The following is a 21,891-nucleotide window of genomic DNA, read 5'->3' on the forward strand; positions in this document are numbered from 1 at the left end:
AGCCGCCGACGAGTACGCGTATGAGACGTTCTGTGTGTTTGTTCTTCTTCTTTTGTCTCTCTTTCTCTTTCTCTTTCTCTTTCTCTCGGGGTTCATGCTTCTTTTCATCACTGTTCTCCGTAGAGATTCATCGCCAAGTCTTCGTCGGCGACGTCTTGCATTCGACGACCTAAGTTATTCACCGAGTCTTCTCTCGCCGGACCGCGACGGTTGGCGGTTGGCGGTAACTGCGGCGTTTTGTAGCGAGGTAATCTTGAGAGAGGCGTGGCACCGTCTTTGGAGACGGTTGGCGATACGCTCCTGCGTCTTTGCGAAGACGTGGCGAACGGCTTGGGAACGCCCGAGTCGCTTGGGGTACGCAAGGCGCCCCGGATCGAAGATGTTGGTGTTTTGTTGGCGTTTAAATGCCTCGCGACTTTCGCGTACGAGTCGATTGGTCTTTCTCCTTTTCCGTCGTCGTCGTCTTTCGCCGAGCCGCTTTCGTCGCTTCTGGTCGTCCCCGTCGTGGTGGTAAAAAACGACGATTCTTCCATCTCGCCGTTACCAAAGAACGCAAGGTTTACCAACTTCCAGAACCAAAGCGAAATCATCGATATCGCGGTAAAATACGTCATCACTGCGACCATCGCAGTCCAAGATGAAATCGCCTCCGAATACTCGTCGTCTTCAAACGCCAACCACGAGGCGAAAACGCCCCGTTGCTGTTGTGCGCGAAGCTTCCTCTTCTCCTCCAAAATTTTTGTCACCAACTCCTCCACCTTCTCTTTCGCTTTTTCCAACTTGACTTCGCACCGTTGAATCTCCTCGATCGCTTTTAATCGTTCCTCGAACGAGTTCGTCTCGGAAGGCGTATTCTCAGTAATCACGACGTCCCTCGTCGTCGACGACGACATGGTGGCTAAATACAAAGCCACGATTCCAATGCAAATCGATACCACCGAGCTCATCATCAACTTCACATCCAGCGACCTCTTCAATGTTTTCATCGCGTTCGTCCGTCTTCGTTTGTTCTCTCTTCGCGGTTGTTTTTCTTGGACTGGACCTTCACCCCCCTCTCCTTGAGTAGGGGTCTCATATTTTGTCGTCGTCGCGTGACTCGTTTGCTGTTTCTGTTGCGCCCCGATTAAGGGCGACGTCCTCGCGTCAAATTGCCCCTCCGCGAGTTCCAGCCACGCGCGCACTTCCTCGTCTTTGCCTTCCCACGCGTCCTCGATGCCCTCCAACTCTTTCTCTTCTTCTTCTTTTGAAGGGGGAGAGTCGTCCTTTTTCCCGCATGTCATTTGCGGTTTTTCCTCCAATTCTTTTTCGTCTCCCTCCTCGAACTCCTCCTTCGTCTTCTTTTTTCCAACGACGTCCTCGAGAACGATCTCTTCGCCTTGAAGGTCGGTGCCCAAGTTGCTCCAAGAGGCGTCGTCGTCGTCGTCCGTGGAGGAGAGCATGTGAACGGTGTTCGTTGTACTGTGTTGTTGCTTTTTTTTTTTGAGTGCGTTTTGTGTGTGTTTTTTGTCTTGTTTTTGTTGATGAGAAATTTCAAAAATTCAATCTCTTACGAGTACAAAGACGAGTACTCCCACGACTACTTTTACAACTACATACTATTTCAAATTCCACTCGCTGGCGTCCGGGACTTCTTTGCCGACTTCAAACTCAGCGTCGCTGAAATCAAATCCAGGATTTTCCTTTTGAAATCGAGCGAGCATCATCCGTCTTCTGTCCATTTCGATTTTTTCATCGGCCTCGGCTTTCGTCGACGTTTCGTCGCTCGCGTTTGGCGTCGCTCCTCGGAGGTTGTTACGGCAATGTTCCTTAAACGCCGCTTCCCAAGGTTCCGCTTTTTTCAGCTTCACCAGTTGAATGTGCATCTCCCCGGTGGATTGATCTCGCGTCCACACGGATTCATCCGCGATCGTTTGTCGGTACAGCTCCAGTTTCGGCAACACGTGGCAATCTTCGTCTCCAATCTTCTTCTTCTTCTTCTTCTTCTTAATCTCGATCGTTTTCCCGGTGATTTCAACCGACAAATCTTCCTTCGTTTTCAACTCGGAACTAACGGGGATAAAAATGTTCACCTCTTCCAACGTTTGCTCCCACTCGTACACCAATTTGTTCTCGTCGACGTAGAACTTGTGACGGTTCGGCGCGGCGAGTTTATCGTCGTCGCTCATATCCAAGTAAGGCGTTAGGGGAAAACACCTGCAACACACCTAATCAATCACACGCTCGAGTCTCGACTCATCACCCAGCCGGCGTGCGCTAACCCACACCCGAGTGCCACGGCAAACAAACGATCTCTCACCAGTGGATTTGTTTTAAATCCAATCCGTATTAAAGGCAGTAACGGCGCGTAGACGAGTGGGACGATAAACTTTTGTTGCATGCGATTTTTGCGGGTTTCGTTGTAGGATTTGATCTCTTCCGCCCGGGTCATGTAGTATATGCACGCGTCGAAAGCTCAAAGAGCGCACGAATTAATGCGACCACTTTCTCTCCTACTCCTGCGCGCTTGCACTCCTCGCGCGCGTATTCTGACTGTGTGTATTTGTTAAACTGCGATAAAGAAGTGCTCTCTAAATGCTGTCTCTAGGGGTGTTAAAGGTGTGAAGACAAAAAGTAAATACAAAGTTGAAAGTTTAAAACATATACGATTACACTGAAGAAGAGCCGGCGCTCGTACCGGTACCATTACCACCGCCATTATTACTACTGTTATTGCTGACGTTCGACCCGGTGCGTTGCAAAATAGCTTGGCCGAAATACGAGCTAATGGTGCTCACGCCCGCGGTGGCGCCGTCGAGCGCCTTGCCGCCGTACTCGTAGACTTGACTCGGGATGACTTTCTCGAACCCGGCGCCTCGGTTGAACGTAGATAACGTGGACCCGGTGTACTCTTGAAACTCAGCCAATAACGATGGACTCGTCGGCGAGTCCCCTCCGTCGGGAGAACTGTTGTTCTCCGTCAAAGGCGCTTTCATCACCGAATGCGACACGCACACGCCCGCGCCGATGGAAACGCACGTCACGAACGTCGCCGAGAACGACGTGAACCCGAATATTAAAATCGCCGACACCGCGAGTAATAACATCCCTTGCATTCTCACCGTCACCACGATCGGTTCTTCGTTCGCACCTCTTTTCAAAGTCACGTCTTTGCTCCTCACGTTGATCACGTAATGCCACGCGACGACTACCGCGAACACCGTTAAAAACGACCAAGGACGACAGACGACTGACACGAACATCGAGAGTAACATCAACACTTGGTAATTGGGTGCAAAATCTCGCAAGTTAAATCGTAATCTCCTCGTCGCATCTTTCACGGATATCGGGCACGAAATGCCTCGGCACATTCTCATCCAATCGTTCGCGCGTGCGTTTGAAAACACCTCTCGACTCGAGGAGATGCATCGCCAGACAAAGCCAAAGACGGATTTTCTTTTGTTCGTTTTCGCGCTCGAATTCGTGTCGTCCTCCGATGCCATGATTTTTTAATTATATTCTTCTTCTTCTTCTTCTTCTTCGATGACGAGAAAATAGTAATAACGCGCTGTTCTTGTTCTTCTCGTTGTCGCGCGTATATCCCAGGTCGTCGTGTTCCTCCTCTCGTTTTCGGTGTGCCTTTCCTCGACTTTTGATCGTTCAAAGTGTTCCGTCTTTAATGTGTGTTTCAATTAAAACAGAGGGGGAGTTTGTTGTGACAAACGAGCGAGCGCAAAATTCAAAATTTAAAAGAAAAAACGAAAAAAGACCAAAAAAAAAAGTAAAACTTAATTGACCATCACAGGACGTTTTTCGCTCCGCCTCTCTTTTTTTTATCAAAACAACCGCACTTTTACCCAAAACAACAACTTTTCGCACGTATTATTACGCGCAAAGCGTTACGCACACATCAATCATGAGTTCGGAGAGGACGCATCATTCACCGAGAAAAGAACACGGAGGAGGAACCGGTGTCGGGGTGAACGCTATAAAACCGGCGAAACCACCGAGAGACGCGTCTTCCTCCGCGGGGAAATTATCGAATTCCTCCAGCAAAAACAACGGCAACGACACCATTCATCACCAAAAAGGGGAAACGATTTCCTCGGCGACTTTGAGCACCAACGCGACGACTGCGGAGAACAGAGGAGGAGGAGGAAGTGGTGGTGGTGCGAGTGGTGCCAAAGTTGAACAAACGCGCTCTCATCATCATTACAGTCACCGCGACGTCCACCATCATCATCATCACGAAAAATCCTCCCCGAACGAACGAATCTTGAAATCCATCCACGATTTATACGAGCGAGGTCCGAACGGGAACCAACCAGGGTCGGTTGGGATCCTCGAAATCGCCAAAGATCCACTCTTGAACGTGACGTGTTGGAAACCGAGAAAAAAAGTCTCCGTTTTGATCATTGGAAATCATTCCGCCGGGAAGAGCAGTTTTATAAACTGGTACATCGACGAGAGCATACAGACGACCGGGGTGGCGATCGAGACGAGAGGGTTTACGTACGTCACTTCCGGACGTAAGAGAGAGTCGCTGAAAGGAGACGCGACGTTTGCGTTTTACGACCACTTGGACGGGTTAGAACGGTTCGAAGGGATACAGGCGAACGTGTTCACCGAGGTGAGCACTTCGAAGGAGAAGAATTTTCCGGCGATTGATTTCATCGACACGCCGGGTTTAGTGGACGGGGAGATGGAGTATCCGTTTGACGTTTCCGCGGCGATTTTGTGGTTGGCGGATCACGTGGATTTGGTTCTGGTGTTTTTTGATCCAATTGGGCAGGCTTTGTGCGGGAGGACGATGAAAGTTATCGAGGCGTTGAACGAGAAACACGCGGAGAAGTTGTCGTATTACATGTCCAAAGCGGATCAAGTGGAGAAAGAACACGATCGACAGAGAGTGTTGATTCAAATCACGCAAAACTTATCCGGGCGAATTAATAACTCGCACGCGTTCAAGTTACCGACAATTTATTTACCCAACGAGCAAAACTCAACCGCGAATATTCCAAACGCCTTGTCCGAGGTGTGCGAGGACATCGACAAAGCGATTCGGTTGACCGTGCAAAAAAATCTCACCGCAATGAAGGACGATTGCGCGAGAATCGATAGAAAAGTAGTGGAGGTGTTAGAGGAGGATAAGTTGAAGAGGGCGGAGAACGTGAAACGGTCGATGCGCGGCGCGGCGTTGCTGGCGTTGTCGTGGGTGTTTATTTTTTTCATGACGTTCGTGGCGTTTGTTGAGTTGTTCGCGTTTCGATTCGTCGGAAATTTTGTTCGTCGTCACGTCATGCCGAGATGTAACGACTTTTTTGCGGCTATTTTGATGGGAATGTTGCCGAGTGAAGTCGACGAGGTTGGGAGGAGTAAATTTAGCGCCATGCAACGTTGGGGAGGCGTGCGAAGACGATACGTTTTCGGCGGCGCGTTGTTGGGGTATATTTTAGTCACGTACGTGAAGAACGTCGTGTGGACGCTGAATAAAGTGTTGACGAAGAAAGAACAAGCGAGAATGCAAGCGTATAGGACGTATTTGCAAGGGTTACTGAAGATTCGCTCGAATCTGTATTCCGAGTACTTCAAACAGCTGCACACGCTTTAAAGATTAATATACGACAGTTGTAAATTTTCAGGGCTCTACTTCTTAAAATTACACTCTTGCGGGCGGCTTTATATGCCGCTGCTGCTATTATTACCATTATTATTATCGTGTGACGAATTTTATCGCGTGCTCGCGGCAGCTAAATCGAGTTCAGACGAACCAACCCCGCTCGTCCCTGCGATCGGGGACAAGCGCTCGACTAAGCGATTCCAAAGCGCGTCGACGACTTCTTGTCCGCACGCTTGCAATACCGCATTTTCTTCCGGCGTTAAATCGTTAACGGCGTCCAATAATTCGTCGAAACCACCGTCGTCGTTCGGTCCATCGCCGTCGTAACTCGTCGTTTCAGCTACTTGCAACTGCTTTTGCGTGCTCTTCGCGAGCGACAAGATGCGTTCGTCGTTTCCGAGCGGCGTTCTCCCGCTCGCTAAGATGCCCAACAATAATCCCGCCACGGCGTCGGGTTCCAACAACGCGTCGCCGGTTAAAACGGTCGCCGCGTTTTTTCCGACTAAGCCACCAACTAAATCACCCAACGAAATCGCAAATAGTTCTTCTTCTCTGGTCAATTTCGGCGCCGTCAAGTCCAACACTCGTCTCGGCGAGGCAAACGCCGGAACCGGAGTGGAGTTACCTCTCGACGGCAACAGGATCGGACCTTCAATATCTTCCGGGTTCGGTGGTTGAAACGGTAACCACGACGGCGGTCGCGGGATGAGCGCGAACGCTCTCGTCACGGTTTTCCTCAAGGCTTGTCGCGCTAAAACATCCGCCGCCGCGATGGCTTCTTTCACTAAAACTTTTCTCAAAGATTCCGCTCGTGGAGTCAACACGTATTTCAGAGACTGCTTCAAGCTCGCCGCATCTTCCGGCAACGTTTCTAAATCCACAAACGTATCCGAAGTTTCCGCGACGATACCCATCGCCGAGTTTAACATGACCGCTAATCGTTCGCCTTTCAAAATAGACCCGCCGGCGGACGTTGACGCGTACAAAACTTCTTGCAACGCTCTCTGCGCCGCCGGTCTATCGTCGGACAACAACTTTCTCGCCACAAACGGGTACGCTTCCATGACCAACTTATAATCTGGATTACCGAGCAACGCGATGCCTTCTAAAGTCACCACGGCTCGTCCTAACAACGCAAAGTACGGAGGAATCGAAAACGGAATATCGTTCAAAACGGTCAGCAAATCTTGCGTCATCGCTTGGAACCCGCCCGCCGTGCTCGATAAAGACCCATCCATGTTGTACATTCTCTTCAATTCAGCTTCGTAGTTTTTCGCACCGCCGCCTTTCACGTACGGACTCAACGCTTTATCCATCAACGGCACCACTTTTGCTCGGTCGCAATCGTCCGGTAAAATTTTCAAATCGATGAAATCGTCCACCAACGCCGCGTAATCTTTGTTCGCCAAGTGTACGATGGAGTTTACCATCGCATCTTGATCTTCCTCGTTAATTCTGGCAACTAAACCGAAATCTAAAATACACAGTTTCCCTTTGGACGCGTCGTTCATGCGCATCAAGTTTCCAGGGTGCGGATCCGAGTGGAAAAAACCAACCTGTAAGAGTTGCACGAGAAAGCACTCTTGCCCGACGCCGACTAATTCCCGAATTTCCGACGGTTCGCATTCGCTCAATTTCACGCCATCGATCCATTCGCTGACGAGAACTCTTCGCGTTGTCAACTCAAAGTTCACCTCCGGGACGTACACGTCCGCCACTTTCTCTTGTTCCATCAATAGTTTTCTCAGCGTGTCTTGATTCCTGGCTTCGTTCAAAAAGTCCAACTCGGTGTAAAAACCAATCGCCCACTCGTTCAACAACGCGACGTAATCCGTGCGTTGCTGAGGCGCAAACCGTTCGATGATGCCTTGATACACCTCCGCCGCGCGTCTTAAGACGTACAAATCTTTCGAAACTGTGGCTAAAATACCCGGTCGTTGCACCTTCACCGCGACGAACTCGCCGGTACTTTTCAACTTGGCGCGATACACCTGCGCTAAACTCGCCGCGGCAACTGGCTGTTCGCTAATCTCCTCGAAAAATTCCCCCAACGGTGCCCCTAACTCTTTCTCGATGATTGAAATCGCATCCGTCGTCGCGAACGGTTTTACGGAATCCTGTAAAATCGCCAACTCGTTCAATGCCGCTTGCGGCAACACGTCCGGTCTGACGCTCATCATCTGTCCAGCTTTAATATACGTCGGGCCTAACCGTTGGATGATTTCTCTCGCGTCTTTCGCCAACGACGCGCCGTTCTTGGTCAATTCCTCGCTCCCGCCTTGCAAGGACAAACTCGCGACTCGAGTCAAAAACGGTACCGATTCTTTCAAAAACTCCAGCCAACGTTGTTGCAACGCGCCGCCTTGCTTCTTCCAATACGTCTGAATCGCCTCCGGAGAATACACGAGCGGTAACCCGTCGTCGTCCACCAAACCTGCGTTTTCCGAGTCCAACGCGACGTACGATTTCTCATTCGCCGGTGCCTCGATTCCTTTCATTCGTACGGTTTTAGAGACGTCTAAAATCGCTTCCGCCGCTTTCGTCGTCATCTGTGCCGCATCCAAAAGACTGCTCGCACCTCCTCCAGCGATTCGAGCGTGCACTTTCACTCCTCTTCCTCTTACTCCTCTCATTCGCGATGATGATGATGATGATGATGATGATGATGATGATGATGACGACGACGATTGGTGTCGTCGCGCGAAATCTCGAGACACCGAGGAGGAGACGGAGGACGAAAACCGAGAAGTCGTAGTGTTATACTTAGTATCGTGCTCGTTAAAAAGAATCCGCTTCGTCCCGTTGTTGTTCACCACCACTCGCGCGCTTCTAGTCGTCGGGGATGTTTTCGAGGAGGTCTGTGTGAAGATGCGTCGCGCTCGCATTTTTGTTCTCGTATCGTAGTAATAAAAAAAAAAGTGACGTCTGCAAACGACAGCCACGAAAATTAAAAAAACGCGCAGATGAAATTTCAGGATTTTTTCACCTTCTGTCGTTTGACGTGTTTTTTTTTTCTTTTGTGAGCACCCCCCCCCCTTCTTTTTTTTTCATAAAAAAATACACACACATATATATATAGTAGTGCGCGATGATGATGACGACGATGGAACGAGAACACGAACACGAACGAGAACAGCGAAAGGAAAGGAACAGCAACCATGGTGCCCTTTGGGGAGGTGGTGGTGTTCGATCGTCGTCGTCGTCTCGCTTTAAAAGCGAGCGCTTTGATTCTCAAAAAAGTGTTCCAAAAATAGACGACGACGAGGACGGACGCAAAGTCGTTCCAAACGAAGAAGAAGACAAAGAGGAAGAAGACAAAGAACGAGAAGAAGACAAAGAGGAGGAAAAGACACAACAACAACAAAGTAGGTTATTCGTCCCGGACGAGGAGAAAGCGAGAAGTCAAAAGCGCGATTGGCAGGACGGCATCGCCGGTCGTTCGTTAGCCGAGAGCGGGTATCAAAACGTGGAGAGGAGGAAAGTGTTGGAACCGCCGAGGAAGAACCACGGGATATTTCCAGGGGCGAGACTGCCGAGAGACGAACCGTTCTTCGAGGAGGAAGAGAAAGTGTCTTCGTCCTCCTCTTCTTCTTCTTCGACGATAAAGCGACTCGATAGACTTCCGCAGTACATGAGCGAAATCGAACGGTTCCGTAAAATCGATTTAGCGGAGGAACAAAAGCGCGAGCGCGAAACGCTTCGCGCCAAACGCGACCAACGAGATCACTCGCGACGTCAACGAAACTTAGAACGAGAGAAATTAAATAAAGAGAAAGAAAGACTCGCGCAGGAAACGGAAGAAAACCGTTTACAATTTAAGCGAACGTACGTTGGCAACCGTCCGAACAAGTCCGGCTGCGGATGGGATCCGGTGAACATGAAGCTCAACGAAGCGCGCGTCCGCAAGGAGGATTTGAAAGAAGAAGAGAGGATGCGAATGAAACGGGAAATGGTGGAGAAGAGGACGCACAGCGAGTCGTTCGATATCGTCACGCATTTAGAGAAACGAGGAATGTCATCGTGCGCTGCTTTTGCGAAAGAAAAAACGACGACGACGAGAGAAGTATCACCGGTTAAAACGGGCGGCGCGGAAAATTTTAATGACTTTGTTGGCATCTGATGACTTTTGCGAAAGGAAAAGCAAGTGAGTTTGATTTGAAAACTGGAAAAGCGTTGTGCGAGTCTCTCTTGTTATCTATTTGTATCTTGTCTTTTCTCGGTCGTTAGTCGCTGTGCTCCTCCTCGGCCTCTGCTTCCCTTACCTCGACAAAATCAGCGTATTGTTCGTCCGATGGTTCTGGGCACCCTTTTTCTAGCAAGTAGTTTTCGCACTCGGGGTGCTCGTAGTAACGAGCGCAAGCGACGTATACCCAGTGGTTAAGAGGCACTTTCGCCTCTTCGCCTAATAAGTATTTGAGACAATCGAGTTGGCCAAACTTTGCAACGATTACCATACAGTCGATCTTTACTGCATCAGACATCTTTCGTTCTTCAACGAAATATTTCATGATGTCTGTGTGACCCTTTCCTGCTGCTAGTAGTGCCACTTCTTTTTCCGTCTCTCGCGAAGGTTCCAGTTTGTCGAAAAGAAATCGAACACAGTCGAGGTGTCCTTCTATAGCAGCTTGAACGCACGACTCTTCTTCATCACACGGGCAACCATTCGAGAAGCAGTACTTCAACATGTCGAGATTACCTTTAACTGCTGCCGCTTTAATCGTCCATTCATCCCACTCGCACTGTTTCACTTCTCTCGCCCACTTGAGAAACTCGAGTTTGTTCGTAAAAGCAACTCCCGCACAAAACCAGGCTTGATCCATCACTCTTCCACTTTTATTTTTCTCTCCCCAGGGAAAGTGATTCCACGCCCATTCCAACGTCGAAATGGATGAACATTCGTGAATAGACAAACCTAATTTCGATACGTTCAACCCGGCGTACTCAAGCGCACCCCAACTCTCTCTATTCACTCTCGAAAAGAAAAACCGATCTGCCCTATTCAATTTCGGAAGCACATGCGTGACAAACACATCCTTGTGATGCACCACCAACCCGGTCCACAACTTCGTCGGCCCGAGCTTTAACCTCTCCATTTCCGCGGCGAGCTCTTCTTTCTCCTTTTTCTTCTTCCTCTTCTGCGCGCCGGAAAGGTTCTTCTTCCCTTGTGTGTTCATGTGTGTTGTTCCATCAGACGCGAAACTTTGTAACGACTTTTCTTCATTCGTCGTCTGCGCCATCCACTTGACGAGATGAGATGAGAACAAAAAACGACCTGCGTTTCCTCGCCGTCGGCGTTTTCCTCCGATTCTTTCTCGCCTTTGCGTTCCCAAATATCCTCCTCGCGAATCTTTCCAACAGTCGGTTCGAATTCTCGACCGCGTTCGACGCGTTCAATCACGCGAAAGAATTCGCGCATTTACAAAACACTCACGAAAAACGCATCACGTCGTCGTCGAGAGTGTCACCGTTCGTGGGTGCAATATTCGCGCCATTTTGCGGCGCTGGATCGAAGAGTGATGACGGTGTACTCTGGTCTGTGGTTCCGTTCGTGTGTGTTGATGTCCTCACGGCGATTGTTTTGAGTCAGATATACGAGCGCGGTTGCGCGAAGAGAAAGAACGAGAAAACAGTCGAAGATGATGATGAAAATAAAGGTGAACCAACATCTATCGTTGGAGTGTACATGTTACATCCAATCATTATCCTCTCTTGTTTGTCGCGAACGACGAAAGTGGTGCAATTTTTACTCGCGAGTCTGGTCGTGTACGGCGCCGTCGATGTAAAGACGAACAAGCGCTCGCCGACGGTCACCGGCGGCGCGTTGGCGATGTTGTCGTTGGTGCATTTACCATCAGCCGTGACTCTTTTATCTGGAGTGTTGCTCCATTTTTGGTCCGTTCGTGAAAATGAGTTTGGAACGAGTGGGAAGAAACTCGCGGTACACTTTCTGTCGCAGTACGCGTGCGCGTTGGGAACGTTTGTGAACGTCGCGGATAAATACCTGGTGCCGAACGATGAGTTGAAAGAGTGGTTGCGCGTGTCTGTTTTTGATCGGTACAGAGCAGAAGAGTTACAGCCAAACGTCGGTCTGCACTGGTACGTGTATTCGTTGATGTGGGAACGGTTTTTGCCGTGGTATTGCTTCGCATTCCAAGGGTGTGGGATTGTGTGCGCCTTGACGATTACGGCGAGGTTTGCGCGCAGTCAAAGTCCTTTATTCAGCGCGTGCGCGGGGTTGCTGTGCGCGACGGCGTTGGCATCGCACCCGACTTTAGGTGAGTTCGCGTTTACGACGGTGCTGATATTAGCACACGGCACTTCAGTTCGCGTGCTCGAACGTTCCGAGGCGATTAAAATTGTCGCGGACGGGACGATGATCGCGCTCGCCATTTTCGGTTTAAGTTTTGTCACTTTGCGCGCCTGGTTGATAACGAGAACGGGGAATCCAAATTATTTCTTTGCCGTTACGCTGATGTATGCCGTTGGGCAAGTGTATGTCACGTACGAGACGCTTACGTTTGCGCTATCTAAAAAGAAAAATGGGAAGGCGTCGACGAAAGCGGAATAATACTAGCGCGAGATATTTTTATAGTTGATAGTTTCGACGCGGTAGCAACGACAACGTTAGTCCTTCTCGATAATTTTATAGTGTTGCCAACACGCCACGCCTTCCGACGTTGGTGCCTCTGGATCGTCCATCTTCTCTTTCTTCTTCCTCTCTGATTCTTCTTTTCTGCTGTTTACTCGAAAATACACCACGTACCCGGCTAAAATGTGTAAATCGTGGAACGTCGCGTCGTCCCTTCCGAGCCTACGACCGGCGTTAATCAACTCAACCGACCCTATTGGAACGTCCAACTGTTTCGCTATTTCATTCTTACACTCTCCAACCGTACCGAGCGCGTTCCTATACGTATATTGCACAGTCACTTTCTCTGCATCCTTCGGATGCGCATCCCACGGTCTCAATCTCAACGGCACGGGCTCGTCCGGCGCGACGTTCGGATCGCTCCGTTTCTTTATCCTTTGTATTCGAATCTTTTCTCTATCCGGTAAATCTTTAAACGCGTCCGAGTGATCGATAAAAACTTCTTTTGACCACTCCTTCTCCACCTCCTCGTTCGCAAATTCCTCCATGGTTTCAAACCACTCGATGGTCGCTTTATCGTGATCGTCTCTCATATTTTGAATGTTTCGCACCATCCCTCGGGTGAACTTGCCATTTTGCCCGGGCGTTTCGTTCTCTTTAAACGGTTGGTGGGGTTGTTTCTTCTTCGACGTTTTACCCGTTTTCTTTCCTCCTTTCGTCGTTTTGGCCGCGTTTCCGCGGGTGTTGTTGCCATTCGCCTCGCGCATCATCGTCATCGCGTCGTTCGTTCTTCTTCTTCTTCTTCTTCTCAATCAAATCCAGATCTCAAATCCGTTGGGAATAAAAAAAACGCACACGAAAGCACCCCCAAACTCTCTAAGAAGAAGGAAAATGCCCTCTCACTCTCGCACTCCGAACGAGACAGAACTCTCTCTCTCTCTCTCTCTTTCAAGATCGTCTACTCTTTCGTCTCTTTCGTCTCTTTCGTCGCAAATCGTCGTCGTTGCAATAAACACACCGCCGACTTGCGAGAGAAGAGATGAGAGATTAAATAATTTTTGTGATGATGTTTTTCGTCCGTTTTACAAAACAAGCGTTTCGAGCTCCAAATTCGCTTCCTCATTAAAAAAAAAACAAATTCGAGGGAGCAAAAAGAGGGGGGAAGAGATGAAGGTTGCGACGAGGACGACGATGTGCGCGGCGATGAAGCGGAAAGCGATAATGATGAGAGCGCTGACTTCGAGGACGACGACGACGACACCGACGACTGGAAGATTTTCTTTCTTTTCTAACCATCATCACGGGGACGACTTTCAGCGTTATAATCAGCACAATCCCGGGGAAAAGTTCACGAGACGACGACCGTTAGTGCGACGACTGCAACGAGGAGGGGCGAGCAGTAGCGGGGGTGAATCATGGAGCGATGATGATAAAAGCAGCGGCACAAACAGCAATTCTGCGAGTGGAGGGACGATAAATTCACCCTTATTGCGATTCGACGACGCCTTGTACGAGTATCTGTTGAAGAACACACGGGAACCGAAACTGTTGAAACAGTTGCGAGAGGAAACGAAAGCGTTTAGTCCCGTCGGCGCTCGGATGCAAATACCTCCGGAACAAGGGAATTTTTTACGACTCGTAGTGGAGATGATAAACGCGGAGAAAATCATCGAAATTGGCGTGTTTACCGGCTACAGCTCGTTAGCGATGCTCTTACCGATGACCGAGCGGTCGTACGACGGCGACGTTCGTTTCCACGCGTGCGATATCGACGACGACGCCATGGCGGTGGCGAGAAAGTTTTGGAAAGCGGCGAAGGTTGAACACATGGTTCGCGAGCACGTCGGGGATGCGAAAGTGAGCGTAGAACACATCAAAGAGGAGTTTGGGGAAAATTATTTCGATTTAGCGTTTGTGGATGCGGACAAGAGGGCGTACATGGGGTATTACGAACAGTTGTTGCCGATGATGAAGAAAGGCGGTTTGATTATCATCGATAACGTGTTGTGGTACGGACGACCGGTGAATCCGGATTTCGACAAAGATAAGAAAACGATCGCGATTAAAGAGTTTAACGAGTTCGTCGTGAACGACTCGCGAGTGAGTCATAGCTTAGTACCCATTGGTGATGGGATTAGTATTTGTCGCGTGCGATGAGAGAGACGTTGTTGGTTTGTGAAGCGCGCGCCGTATATGCGCGTGATATAGATTCTCCATCTTCTAACTTTAGTTTTATAATAGAGTAACTAAAAATCTATCACTGTGTGATGCTACTGTGTTCGCTATTATTTCTTCTATGCATCTATATCTATATCCAACTCTCGCTCTTTCCGCTATAAAAAGTAATCCGGTACCGTGCGTTTACCCGGTGCCGCGCGATTGGAATCGGGCGCCGCTTCAAACACTTTGAACCGCGGCGTGAAATGTTCGTCCAATTCGAGTAAGCTCGCCACGTTCCCACATCGATAGCAGTAATTCGGCGCAGACCAAACCGTCACTAATTCTTTGTCAAACATCCACTTGTACCCTTCCATGACTAACTGATGCGCTCGACAAATCAGTTTCAACGCGTTCTTCTCGTTGAAGCTTTTACACGCATCGTCGCCGAATAAATAACCCGCGCCTCGAGGAGACAAACCCCAACCTTTGATGTCCTCTGGATCTGACCACAACAAATCGCACATCGGCCCTTCGTGCGGAACCTCTCTTTTTCTATCAATCGCTCTAATCTCGTCGATGGTTGTTATATTCGGCGACAATCCTCCGTGTACGCACAGCGCTCTCCCGTCAATCATCGCCGATAAAGACAAGTAATCGAACACGTCCGTGCAATATCTCCACACGTTCACGCTCCCGTATTTTCTCAGGCACTCGTCGTAAAAACCGTACACTTGCGTGATCTGCCGACACTCGTGATTCCCGCGGATCAAAAACATTCGGTCCGGATACCTCACCTTCAGCGCCAACAAAAGCAAAAACGTCTCCACGCTATAAAACCCTCTGTCCACGAAATCTCCCATGAATAAGTAATTCGTATCTGGACACTCCCCGCCGACGGAGAATAACTCCTTCAAATCGTAAAACTGGCCGTGAATGTCCCCGCATATCGTCACCGGACTCGAAATATTTTGCACGTTTGATTCTTCCACCAAGATCTCCACCGCCATTTGACAGAGCTTTTTCACCGAGTTCTCGTCGATTATCTCGCACTTACGCAAAGTGGCAATCCACGCGTCCACTTCAGATGACGACGCCATTCGTAGTATTCGTATTATATAACAATACGTCGAGAAAAGAGAGAGAGAAAGAGGATTCGTTTCCACGGGAAAGCGAGAGGAAATCGAATTCAAATCCCTGTTGTTTGCGTTCGTCTTTCGCGTCTCTGCTACGCGCACAAAACGCGTCTCTTCTTGGGCGCAAAAAAGAGCCCCGCGCAAGAACACCAACAACACCAACGAAACGCTCGAGACGACGTCTTTTGATGCGCGTATAACGTAGTCCAAAAGGTTGTTTTTTAATGACGAATTTGGTTCAAAAATCCTCCAAAAGTTCCCCCAAAGACTGAACCTTTTGCTCATCACACGAAGCCCCGCTGTTGTTGTTCTCGAGCGGTATCAGAGCACGCGCACGATCATCGAGAGAGGCGCTTTATACTGCGTTTGCTTGTACGCTCTTCTTTTTCACCTCTTACTTTTGCGTAAACGAAAGAAACAAGACGCATCACATCACATCACGCAACGAAGAACATGACGGTTGCGGCGAAAGACAAGAGGGAAAACGCATCCTCGCAACGCGCCGTGGAAGCCATCTCGCGCATAGAAACCTTAATAAAATCTATACAAAAAGGAACCTTAGAAGAGGTCATAAAATCCTGCCTCGCATTCCGCGACCAAACGGAGGTATTGAGCGCACGAGACGTGAAAGGAAGAGGGTGTTTACACTTAATAGCGCAGAGGCGAGACGTGGCGGCGGTGGATATTTGCAAACACTTGGTGGGAAATGTAAAGTGCGACGTGGAGATGAGAGACGCCGACGGCGCGACAGCTTTACTCATCGCGATGTCGAGAGCGAATGCTTTAGTTCTGGAGTATTTGTTAGTGGATGGGAAAGCTGACGCGCTGGTGACATCGAAGGACGAGAGGAACGCGTGGCACTTTTTAGCCGAGTGGGACGGCGGGCGAGAGCAGGCGAGAGAGACGGCGGACGTGTTGATGACGAAATGTGGTGGTGGGCCGGAGAGAGTGCAAGAGGTGAAACGAATGTTGGAGAAGAAAGCGAGTGGAGGGAATACCGGGTCGCCGTTTTTGTTCGCGGTCGGGTGCGGGTCTCACGAAGTGGCAAAGTTGCTTTCTCGGGAACTCGACATCGAAGGGAAGCGGGAGACGATACGCGAGGAGACGTTGCAGTCGGGAGTCGGCGCTGTGGTGTTAGCAACCGCGAGTGGCTGCGTGGAAACCTTACGGTTTGTTTTAGAAGATTGTAAAATAGATGCAAATCAGAGAGCGGAAGGTGGGATGTCTGCTTTGCACGTGCTCGCCAGTCACCCGAAATGGGCCGGGACGGATCCGGAAGACTCGGAAACGAGAAAGAAAGCGCTTGACGTTTTACTCAATAATGGAGCCGATGCGAACGCGCGAGATAAAGACGGAATGAAAGCGATACACGCAGCTGCCGCGTGTAGAAGAGAGGATGTGGTTGAGTATTTGCTTTCGCACACGGAAAAAGATGAAAATTTGAAAGAAGAAGACGAATGGAACGCGCAAGCGGTGATGCGACGCGTGGAGGAGTTGATCATGGAGATTCGCAGACAACACAGCGGCCAAGCGGAAGGCAATCCCGAGCAAAATTTGCACGATTTACCACAAACTAGCATAACTAGGCACACACTTGGTCCACAAAAGAAGTTATCCGAGGAGGAAATGAAAGAAGCAGAGCAACATAAACGCCTCGGCGACGAAGCGTTCGTCGGCGGTAAATACCAAGACGCCTTGGACGCGTACACGAAAAGTTTGGAAACCGACGAGTGGAACTCGAAAGTGTGGGCGAACAGGTCCGCGTGTAAAGAAAAACTGAACGATTATTTGGAAGCGAGAAAAGACGCTGTCACTGCGAGATCACTCGACCCAACCTACCTGAAAGCCTGGTTTCGTGAAGGCAAAGCGGCGAGGGCGATGAACGATTTCGAGGGCGCCGCGGTGGCGTTTTTTGAAGGTTTGCGCTTGGACGAGAATAACGCAGATCTGAAGAATGGATTCGAGGAGGCGGTTTCCGAAGGCAGAAGAGCGTTCATGCAGCAAGAAAAGAACATGAATAAGAAGTGATGAAAGTATCTATCCAAAAGAAATTGTTTAACGTTGAGTTTGATACACATAAATTCATTAATACAAGTACAGTATGTTTATTTTCTACCAGTTGTCATCACGGTCTCGTTGTTTGTGATATCAAAAAGCCGGCGCGAGTTCCTCTTCGTTCTGATGCATACCGTTGGAGTTTTCGTTTTCGGGACTTTCCGCGTCGTTTTGCTTCGCCGCGTCCATCCTTCGCGTCGCTTCTTTCAAAATTCTTCCCAGTCGGTCTTCACCGTTGACCATGAGCGTCGCTCGATCGCGTATGATTTCTTCCAGCGCCAATTGGTCGTCTAATCCAGTTCGAATGAAGTTTTGAGGATCGTGCTCGTGAATTTGTAATTGTTCGGCGAGTTGTAACCATAAAGAGTTGTTTTGACCGGCGGAGAAGACGGTTTCTTTTTCTTCCGGCGTCGCCTCTGCCGTCGGCACGGATGCCGTCGTGTTGTTCAAAACTGGCACGGGAAGAGTTGTAGTTGTCGTCGTAGGTGTGATAGTAATCGTATCATCTGACGACGACGAAATCGTCTGCTTTCTGAGATTCTCCTCCTCCTTCCGTTTCCTTTCTTCCAAAAACCTCGTTCGACTCATCGATAACCTCGCGTGCATCTGATAACAACTCACGCACAGTCGGAACCCTTTTTTTGAAGCATCTTCTCCTTCTTCTATGTTGTTATTGTTCTTGTTGTTCCTGGACCTATGCGAAAATCCATGATCGCCACCACTCGAAGCCGTATTCCCACTATTAAACACCGTCCCTTGACTCTGGTGCGGCGACTGCGGCCCAATCTCCAACATCGTATTCTTCACTCTCTCTTCCTCGCGAACGGCCATTCTTCCAACCCCGACTAACTCCTCGCACGCTTGACAAGAAGGTGAATGTTGTACTTGATGTTGTTCTCCGCGTGATGACATCGCATCTTCGCCGCTTCCATCATTTTTCGTCGACTTCTCTTGTTCGCAGCACGCGCCGCACTCCCACACGAACCCAACCAGATGTACGTTGCACACGTCGCACCTCTTCGGCGCTGAAATCGACGATCGATCGATATCCTCCGCCGTCCCGACGACTTCATCCGGCGTTTCCGTAAACCGAACCGATTTTTTCCTTCTTTGTCCTCTTTCGTGGTGCACAGAGGCGTGTGGTTGCTGACTCACCACGCCCCCAAATTTGGCATCGTCTCGGTCCTCGCTCGTTCGCTTCGGCGTCGGCGCTGCCGTCGGAGAAGTGCTGCTGTTACCAATAACGTTGTTGTTGTTGTTGTTATTTTTCGGTCGCGCGTTGACTAAGATCGGCGGGACCGTGCATCTCGCGTACCCGTTCATCTCGATCGAGCGTTCTTTTTGGAATGCTGACGTGTAAATAAAAAAGCGACGATTGGAAACTCTCTCGATGAGAGTGAGATTTAGGACGCTTCTTTTAACGCTCTGCCGCCGTTGCAAATGATGAGACTGAAAAAAAACTGCGACGACAAAAGACTCTCGTTGCGCGAGTATTGCGTGTGTGTGTGTGTGAGAGAGAGAGAGAGAGAGAGAGAGAGAGAGAGAGAGAGAGAAAGAGTTCCTTCTGTGCAGAATACTACTCTACTCCCAGAGAAAGGAAGAACACCCGAAAACCTCTGGAGGTTTTTCTTTTCTGTCGAAGAAAAAGAGCGAGATCTCTCTAGGGTTTAGGGTTCATCTTTCTCTCATTCGGAGAAGGAATTTTACCACAAAAGTCCTCAAATAAGAGAGAGGGACAGAGAGAGAGAGAGAGAGAGAGAGAGAGACTTTGCGCGCGAGACAGAGAGAGAAGGATGACGTCAAATCATCTGGCGTCGTCGTTTACGTCCTCTTTCGAAATTGGTGTCGTTGCAAAAGGAAGAAATCATCGTCGTCGTTATTATTATTGTCTTAAAAGCGAGCCGATGATGCGTCGGCAGAAAAGAAGATATGGAGACGAGGACATCGTCCTCGACGAGAGAAGAAGTAGTTTAAGTAGGAGAAGAAGAAGAAGAAACCAAATTCGAGCATCCGCGTCGTCGTCCACGACGCATTCGGAATACATCGAGAACGCCGCCTCCATCGCGCGAACGAAAAACACGGAAACGAACATCCAATCTTTGCTGCGAGTGTTACAAGCGAAAGAAGGTTTGGAAATCGTGGAACCGAACCAGAGGAGAAACGTGCACCCGCTGGTGGTTCCGGTCGCGAAAGAGTTGGCGACATCGACGACGATTGGGATTTACATTCCACACGACGACGTGGATTCGTTAAGCATCGTTCGCGTGTCCTCGTGCGGGAAGTTTTTGACGCTTTTAGCGAGAAATCCAAAGGAGTTTATCCACCGCGAGATTGTCGTCGAGGAAGCGGCGACGGACGGCGCGGAGAGAGCGCTGTTTGACGCCAGCGGAGAAGTCGGGAAGAACGCGTACGAGTTAAACGACTATTCAGAAAAGAAGGGAAAGTTGACCTTGGACCAATATTTGACGATGAAAGTTGGGAGGTTTCCGAGCTCTTTGAGAGGTTTAGTCGAGCGGCATTTGGAGAGGAAAGACGAAGAGTCCGCGTTGGTCGCGTGCGACGTGTTTAAGAATCAGTTTCAAAATTGGGGCGAAGTGTACGCGTTTATTTCAGACGTGTACGCGTCGTTGAATCGAATGGAAGAGGCGAGAGATTTCGCGCGATCGGGCGTGCAGTGTCCTTGGTCGACGTTTGAAACCCGAGAATCGCTCGATCGGATGATTGAAAGAGCCGGTTGGGGCGAGACGAGCTCGGTGGCTGAGATTAGAAAGATTTTAGACACGAGGAAAGGACCGGGTAGAGATCAATTCGTGGACGAGAGTAAAGAAAAAGTGAAAGCTGAGGAAGACGCGGAAGATTGCTTGAACGCGATGGCGAACGGGGAGAAGGCGATTGTAGATACGGTCATTCAACTGGCTGAATGTTACTCGAGAGCGGGGAAGGAGAAACACGCAAAGTTTGTCATGTGTGCGAGCTCGCCGTTTTGATGCTGCTGCTAAAATAAATCATTAACGGTTGCTACTGCGCTACTATACAAATACTCTCTTCTAATGTTATCATCAGTATTATTATCCTCCAATGCGTATCATCGACCGGTTTTCCATGAAAGCTAAATTCTCCATGCCCGCATGTTTCGCTTTCTTTCTCTTCACCGCGCCTTCCACGATGGCCTTCAAAACATCGTCGGACGCGTTATCTACGCGCATGGCGTCTCGCAAAGATACTTCGGCGTTACCAAACAAACACACTTTCAAATTTCCATCCGCTAATATACGCAATCGATTACACCCGCCGCAAAAATGGTTCGTCATGCTCGTCACGAAGGACACCGTGCCTTGAAAATCATCGATTTGGAAGTTCTTCCCAACCTCAGATTTGGTTTCATCCGGGATTCGCGCGATCGATGGGTACTTTTTTTGAATGGTATCAAACATTTCCGCGTAGGATACCATTTTTCGCGTCTCCCATTTGTTCCCGTTGAACGGCATGTACTCAATAAACCTCACGTTGACTGGTTTCTCTTTCGCGAATTGCACAAAATCTAACAACTCGTCGTCGTTCTGCCCTCTCACGACAACGACGTTTACTTTAACCGTCTCTATCCCGATCCGAATAGCCTCGTCGATTGATTTCAACACTTTCTCTAACCCGTCTCGCCTCGTCATGAACTCAAATTTTGCCTTTACCAACGAATCTAAACTCACGTTGATCGACTTCAAACCGTTCCGTTTCAACGCGTCAAGTTTACTCTTCAACGCGACGCCATTCGTCGTCATCGCCACGTGTTCTATCCCATCTATCCTCGATATTCGTTCCACTATGTCTGTTAAATCTTTCCTCACCGTCGGTTCTCCACCCGTCAGACGAACTTTCCTCACCCCGCCTTCTTTCGCAAATAACTTCACCAAACGTTCAATCTCCTCGGTCGTTAATAAATCATCTTTCGGCGCTAAATCGATCCCATCCTCTGGCATGCAATACAGACATCGCAAGTTGCACCTTTCCGTCAGAGATATCCGCAAATAGTCGTGGTGGCGGTTAAACGTGTCCGTGAGCATGGAAAACTGTTGATTCGTATTCGTATTCGTCGTTGGTGGTTTTAACTCATCCGCCGTCGTTTGTCTGCGCTTTTTCCATTCGGTTTTAGTCTTCCCGTCGTTTTCGTCCTCGAACAACGGCAGAGGGTTTGCCGCGTATAGTTTTTTCGGCGCGCAGTTTTTGTTGTCACTGAAGAGGGGCGTTCGAGAGACGAGGAGGAGTTGGCGCAATATTGTTGCGGGGCTTCTTCTCCCGCGCTGCATGATGATGAATGAGAGGTAAAGAATGAAGGAAAAGTGTCGTTTGGTCGTCCTTTTTGA

The 21,891-nt window shown here is 49.3% G+C and overlaps 15 protein-coding genes across 15 annotated transcripts; 6 read left to right on the plus strand and 9 right to left on the minus strand.

Annotated features, from left to right (window-relative positions):
- Window positions 1-107: 107 nt before the first annotated feature.
- Window positions 108-1,439, minus strand: Bathy08g03040 (unknown protein; the record flags this gene model as incomplete). Its single annotated transcript, XM_007511742.1, has 1 exon — window positions 108-1,439. The coding sequence occupies one exon, from the start codon at window positions 1,437-1,439 to the stop codon at window positions 108-110; it is 1,332 nt and encodes a 443-aa protein (XP_007511804.1).
- A 156-nt stretch (window positions 1,440-1,595) lies between these two features.
- Bathy08g03050 (nuclear movement protein-like (ISS)) lies at window positions 1,596-2,165 on the minus strand (the record flags this gene model as incomplete). The annotated part of the gene is made up of 1 exon (XM_007511683.1): window positions 1,596-2,165. The coding sequence occupies one exon, from the start codon at window positions 2,163-2,165 to the stop codon at window positions 1,596-1,598; it is 570 nt and encodes a 189-aa protein (XP_007511745.1).
- A 480-nt stretch (window positions 2,166-2,645) lies between these two features.
- Bathy08g03060 (unknown protein) lies at window positions 2,646-3,479 on the minus strand (the record flags this gene model as incomplete). The annotated part of the gene is made up of 1 exon (XM_007511712.1): window positions 2,646-3,479. The coding sequence occupies one exon, from the start codon at window positions 3,477-3,479 to the stop codon at window positions 2,646-2,648; it is 834 nt and encodes a 277-aa protein (XP_007511774.1).
- A 413-nt stretch (window positions 3,480-3,892) lies between these two features.
- Bathy08g03070 (predicted protein) lies at window positions 3,893-5,587 on the plus strand (the record flags this gene model as incomplete). The annotated part of the gene is made up of 1 exon (XM_007511482.1): window positions 3,893-5,587. One exon carries the CDS (start codon window positions 3,893-3,895, stop codon window positions 5,585-5,587), a length of 1,695 nt encoding a protein of 564 aa, XP_007511544.1.
- A 119-nt stretch (window positions 5,588-5,706) lies between these two features.
- On the minus strand, window positions 5,707-8,481 carry Bathy08g03080 (predicted protein; the record flags this gene model as incomplete). The annotated part of the gene is made up of 1 exon (XM_007511408.1): window positions 5,707-8,481. The coding sequence occupies one exon, from the start codon at window positions 8,479-8,481 to the stop codon at window positions 5,707-5,709; it is 2,775 nt and encodes a 924-aa protein (XP_007511470.1).
- Window positions 8,482-8,690: 209 nt separating this feature from the next.
- Window positions 8,691-9,716, plus strand: Bathy08g03090 (unknown protein; the record flags this gene model as incomplete). The annotated part of the gene is made up of 1 exon (XM_007511558.1): window positions 8,691-9,716. The coding sequence occupies one exon, from the start codon at window positions 8,691-8,693 to the stop codon at window positions 9,714-9,716; it is 1,026 nt and encodes a 341-aa protein (XP_007511620.1).
- A 103-nt stretch (window positions 9,717-9,819) lies between these two features.
- Window positions 9,820-10,689, minus strand: Bathy08g03100 (the record flags this gene model as incomplete). Its single annotated transcript, XM_007511333.1, has 1 exon — window positions 9,820-10,689. One exon carries the CDS (start codon window positions 10,687-10,689, stop codon window positions 9,820-9,822), a length of 870 nt encoding a protein of 289 aa, XP_007511395.1.
- A 161-nt stretch (window positions 10,690-10,850) lies between these two features.
- Window positions 10,851-12,164, plus strand: Bathy08g03110 (Phosphatidylinositol glycan anchor biosynthesis class U protein; the record flags this gene model as incomplete). Its single annotated transcript, XM_007511425.1, has 1 exon — window positions 10,851-12,164. One exon carries the CDS (start codon window positions 10,851-10,853, stop codon window positions 12,162-12,164), a length of 1,314 nt encoding a protein of 437 aa, XP_007511487.1.
- A 56-nt stretch (window positions 12,165-12,220) lies between these two features.
- Bathy08g03120 (predicted protein) lies at window positions 12,221-12,961 on the minus strand (the record flags this gene model as incomplete). The annotated part of the gene is made up of 1 exon (XM_007511769.1): window positions 12,221-12,961. One exon carries the CDS (start codon window positions 12,959-12,961, stop codon window positions 12,221-12,223), a length of 741 nt encoding a protein of 246 aa, XP_007511831.1.
- A 115-nt stretch (window positions 12,962-13,076) lies between these two features.
- Window positions 13,077-14,342, plus strand: Bathy08g03130 (O-methyltransferase; the record flags this gene model as incomplete). The annotated part of the gene is made up of 1 exon (XM_007511278.1): window positions 13,077-14,342. The coding sequence occupies one exon, from the start codon at window positions 13,077-13,079 to the stop codon at window positions 14,340-14,342; it is 1,266 nt and encodes a 421-aa protein (XP_007511340.1).
- A 176-nt stretch (window positions 14,343-14,518) lies between these two features.
- On the minus strand, window positions 14,519-15,763 carry Bathy08g03140 (serine/threonine-protein phosphatase 4 catalytic subunit; the record flags this gene model as incomplete). The annotated part of the gene is made up of 1 exon (XM_007511446.1): window positions 14,519-15,763. The coding sequence occupies one exon, from the start codon at window positions 15,761-15,763 to the stop codon at window positions 14,519-14,521; it is 1,245 nt and encodes a 414-aa protein (XP_007511508.1).
- Window positions 15,764-15,931: 168 nt separating this feature from the next.
- On the plus strand, window positions 15,932-17,506 carry Bathy08g03150 (predicted protein; the record flags this gene model as incomplete). The annotated part of the gene is made up of 1 exon (XM_007511475.1): window positions 15,932-17,506. One exon carries the CDS (start codon window positions 15,932-15,934, stop codon window positions 17,504-17,506), a length of 1,575 nt encoding a protein of 524 aa, XP_007511537.1.
- Window positions 17,507-17,626: 120 nt separating this feature from the next.
- Window positions 17,627-18,856, minus strand: Bathy08g03160 (unknown protein; the record flags this gene model as incomplete). The annotated part of the gene is made up of 1 exon (XM_007511561.1): window positions 17,627-18,856. The coding sequence occupies one exon, from the start codon at window positions 18,854-18,856 to the stop codon at window positions 17,627-17,629; it is 1,230 nt and encodes a 409-aa protein (XP_007511623.1).
- Window positions 18,857-19,326: 470 nt separating this feature from the next.
- Bathy08g03170 (predicted protein) lies at window positions 19,327-20,520 on the plus strand (the record flags this gene model as incomplete). Its single annotated transcript, XM_007511644.1, has 1 exon — window positions 19,327-20,520. One exon carries the CDS (start codon window positions 19,327-19,329, stop codon window positions 20,518-20,520), a length of 1,194 nt encoding a protein of 397 aa, XP_007511706.1.
- Window positions 20,521-20,601: 81 nt separating this feature from the next.
- Bathy08g03180 (molybdenum cofactor biosynthesis protein A) lies at window positions 20,602-21,834 on the minus strand (the record flags this gene model as incomplete). Its single annotated transcript, XM_007511571.1, has 1 exon — window positions 20,602-21,834. One exon carries the CDS (start codon window positions 21,832-21,834, stop codon window positions 20,602-20,604), a length of 1,233 nt encoding a protein of 410 aa, XP_007511633.1.
- Window positions 21,835-21,891: the final 57 nt, after the last annotated feature.

Source organism: Bathycoccus prasinos (assembly GCF_002220235.1).
Source record: "Bathycoccus prasinos genomic : Chromosome_8".
NCBI lineage: Eukaryota > Viridiplantae > Chlorophyta > Mamiellophyceae > Mamiellales > Bathycoccaceae > Bathycoccus > Bathycoccus prasinos.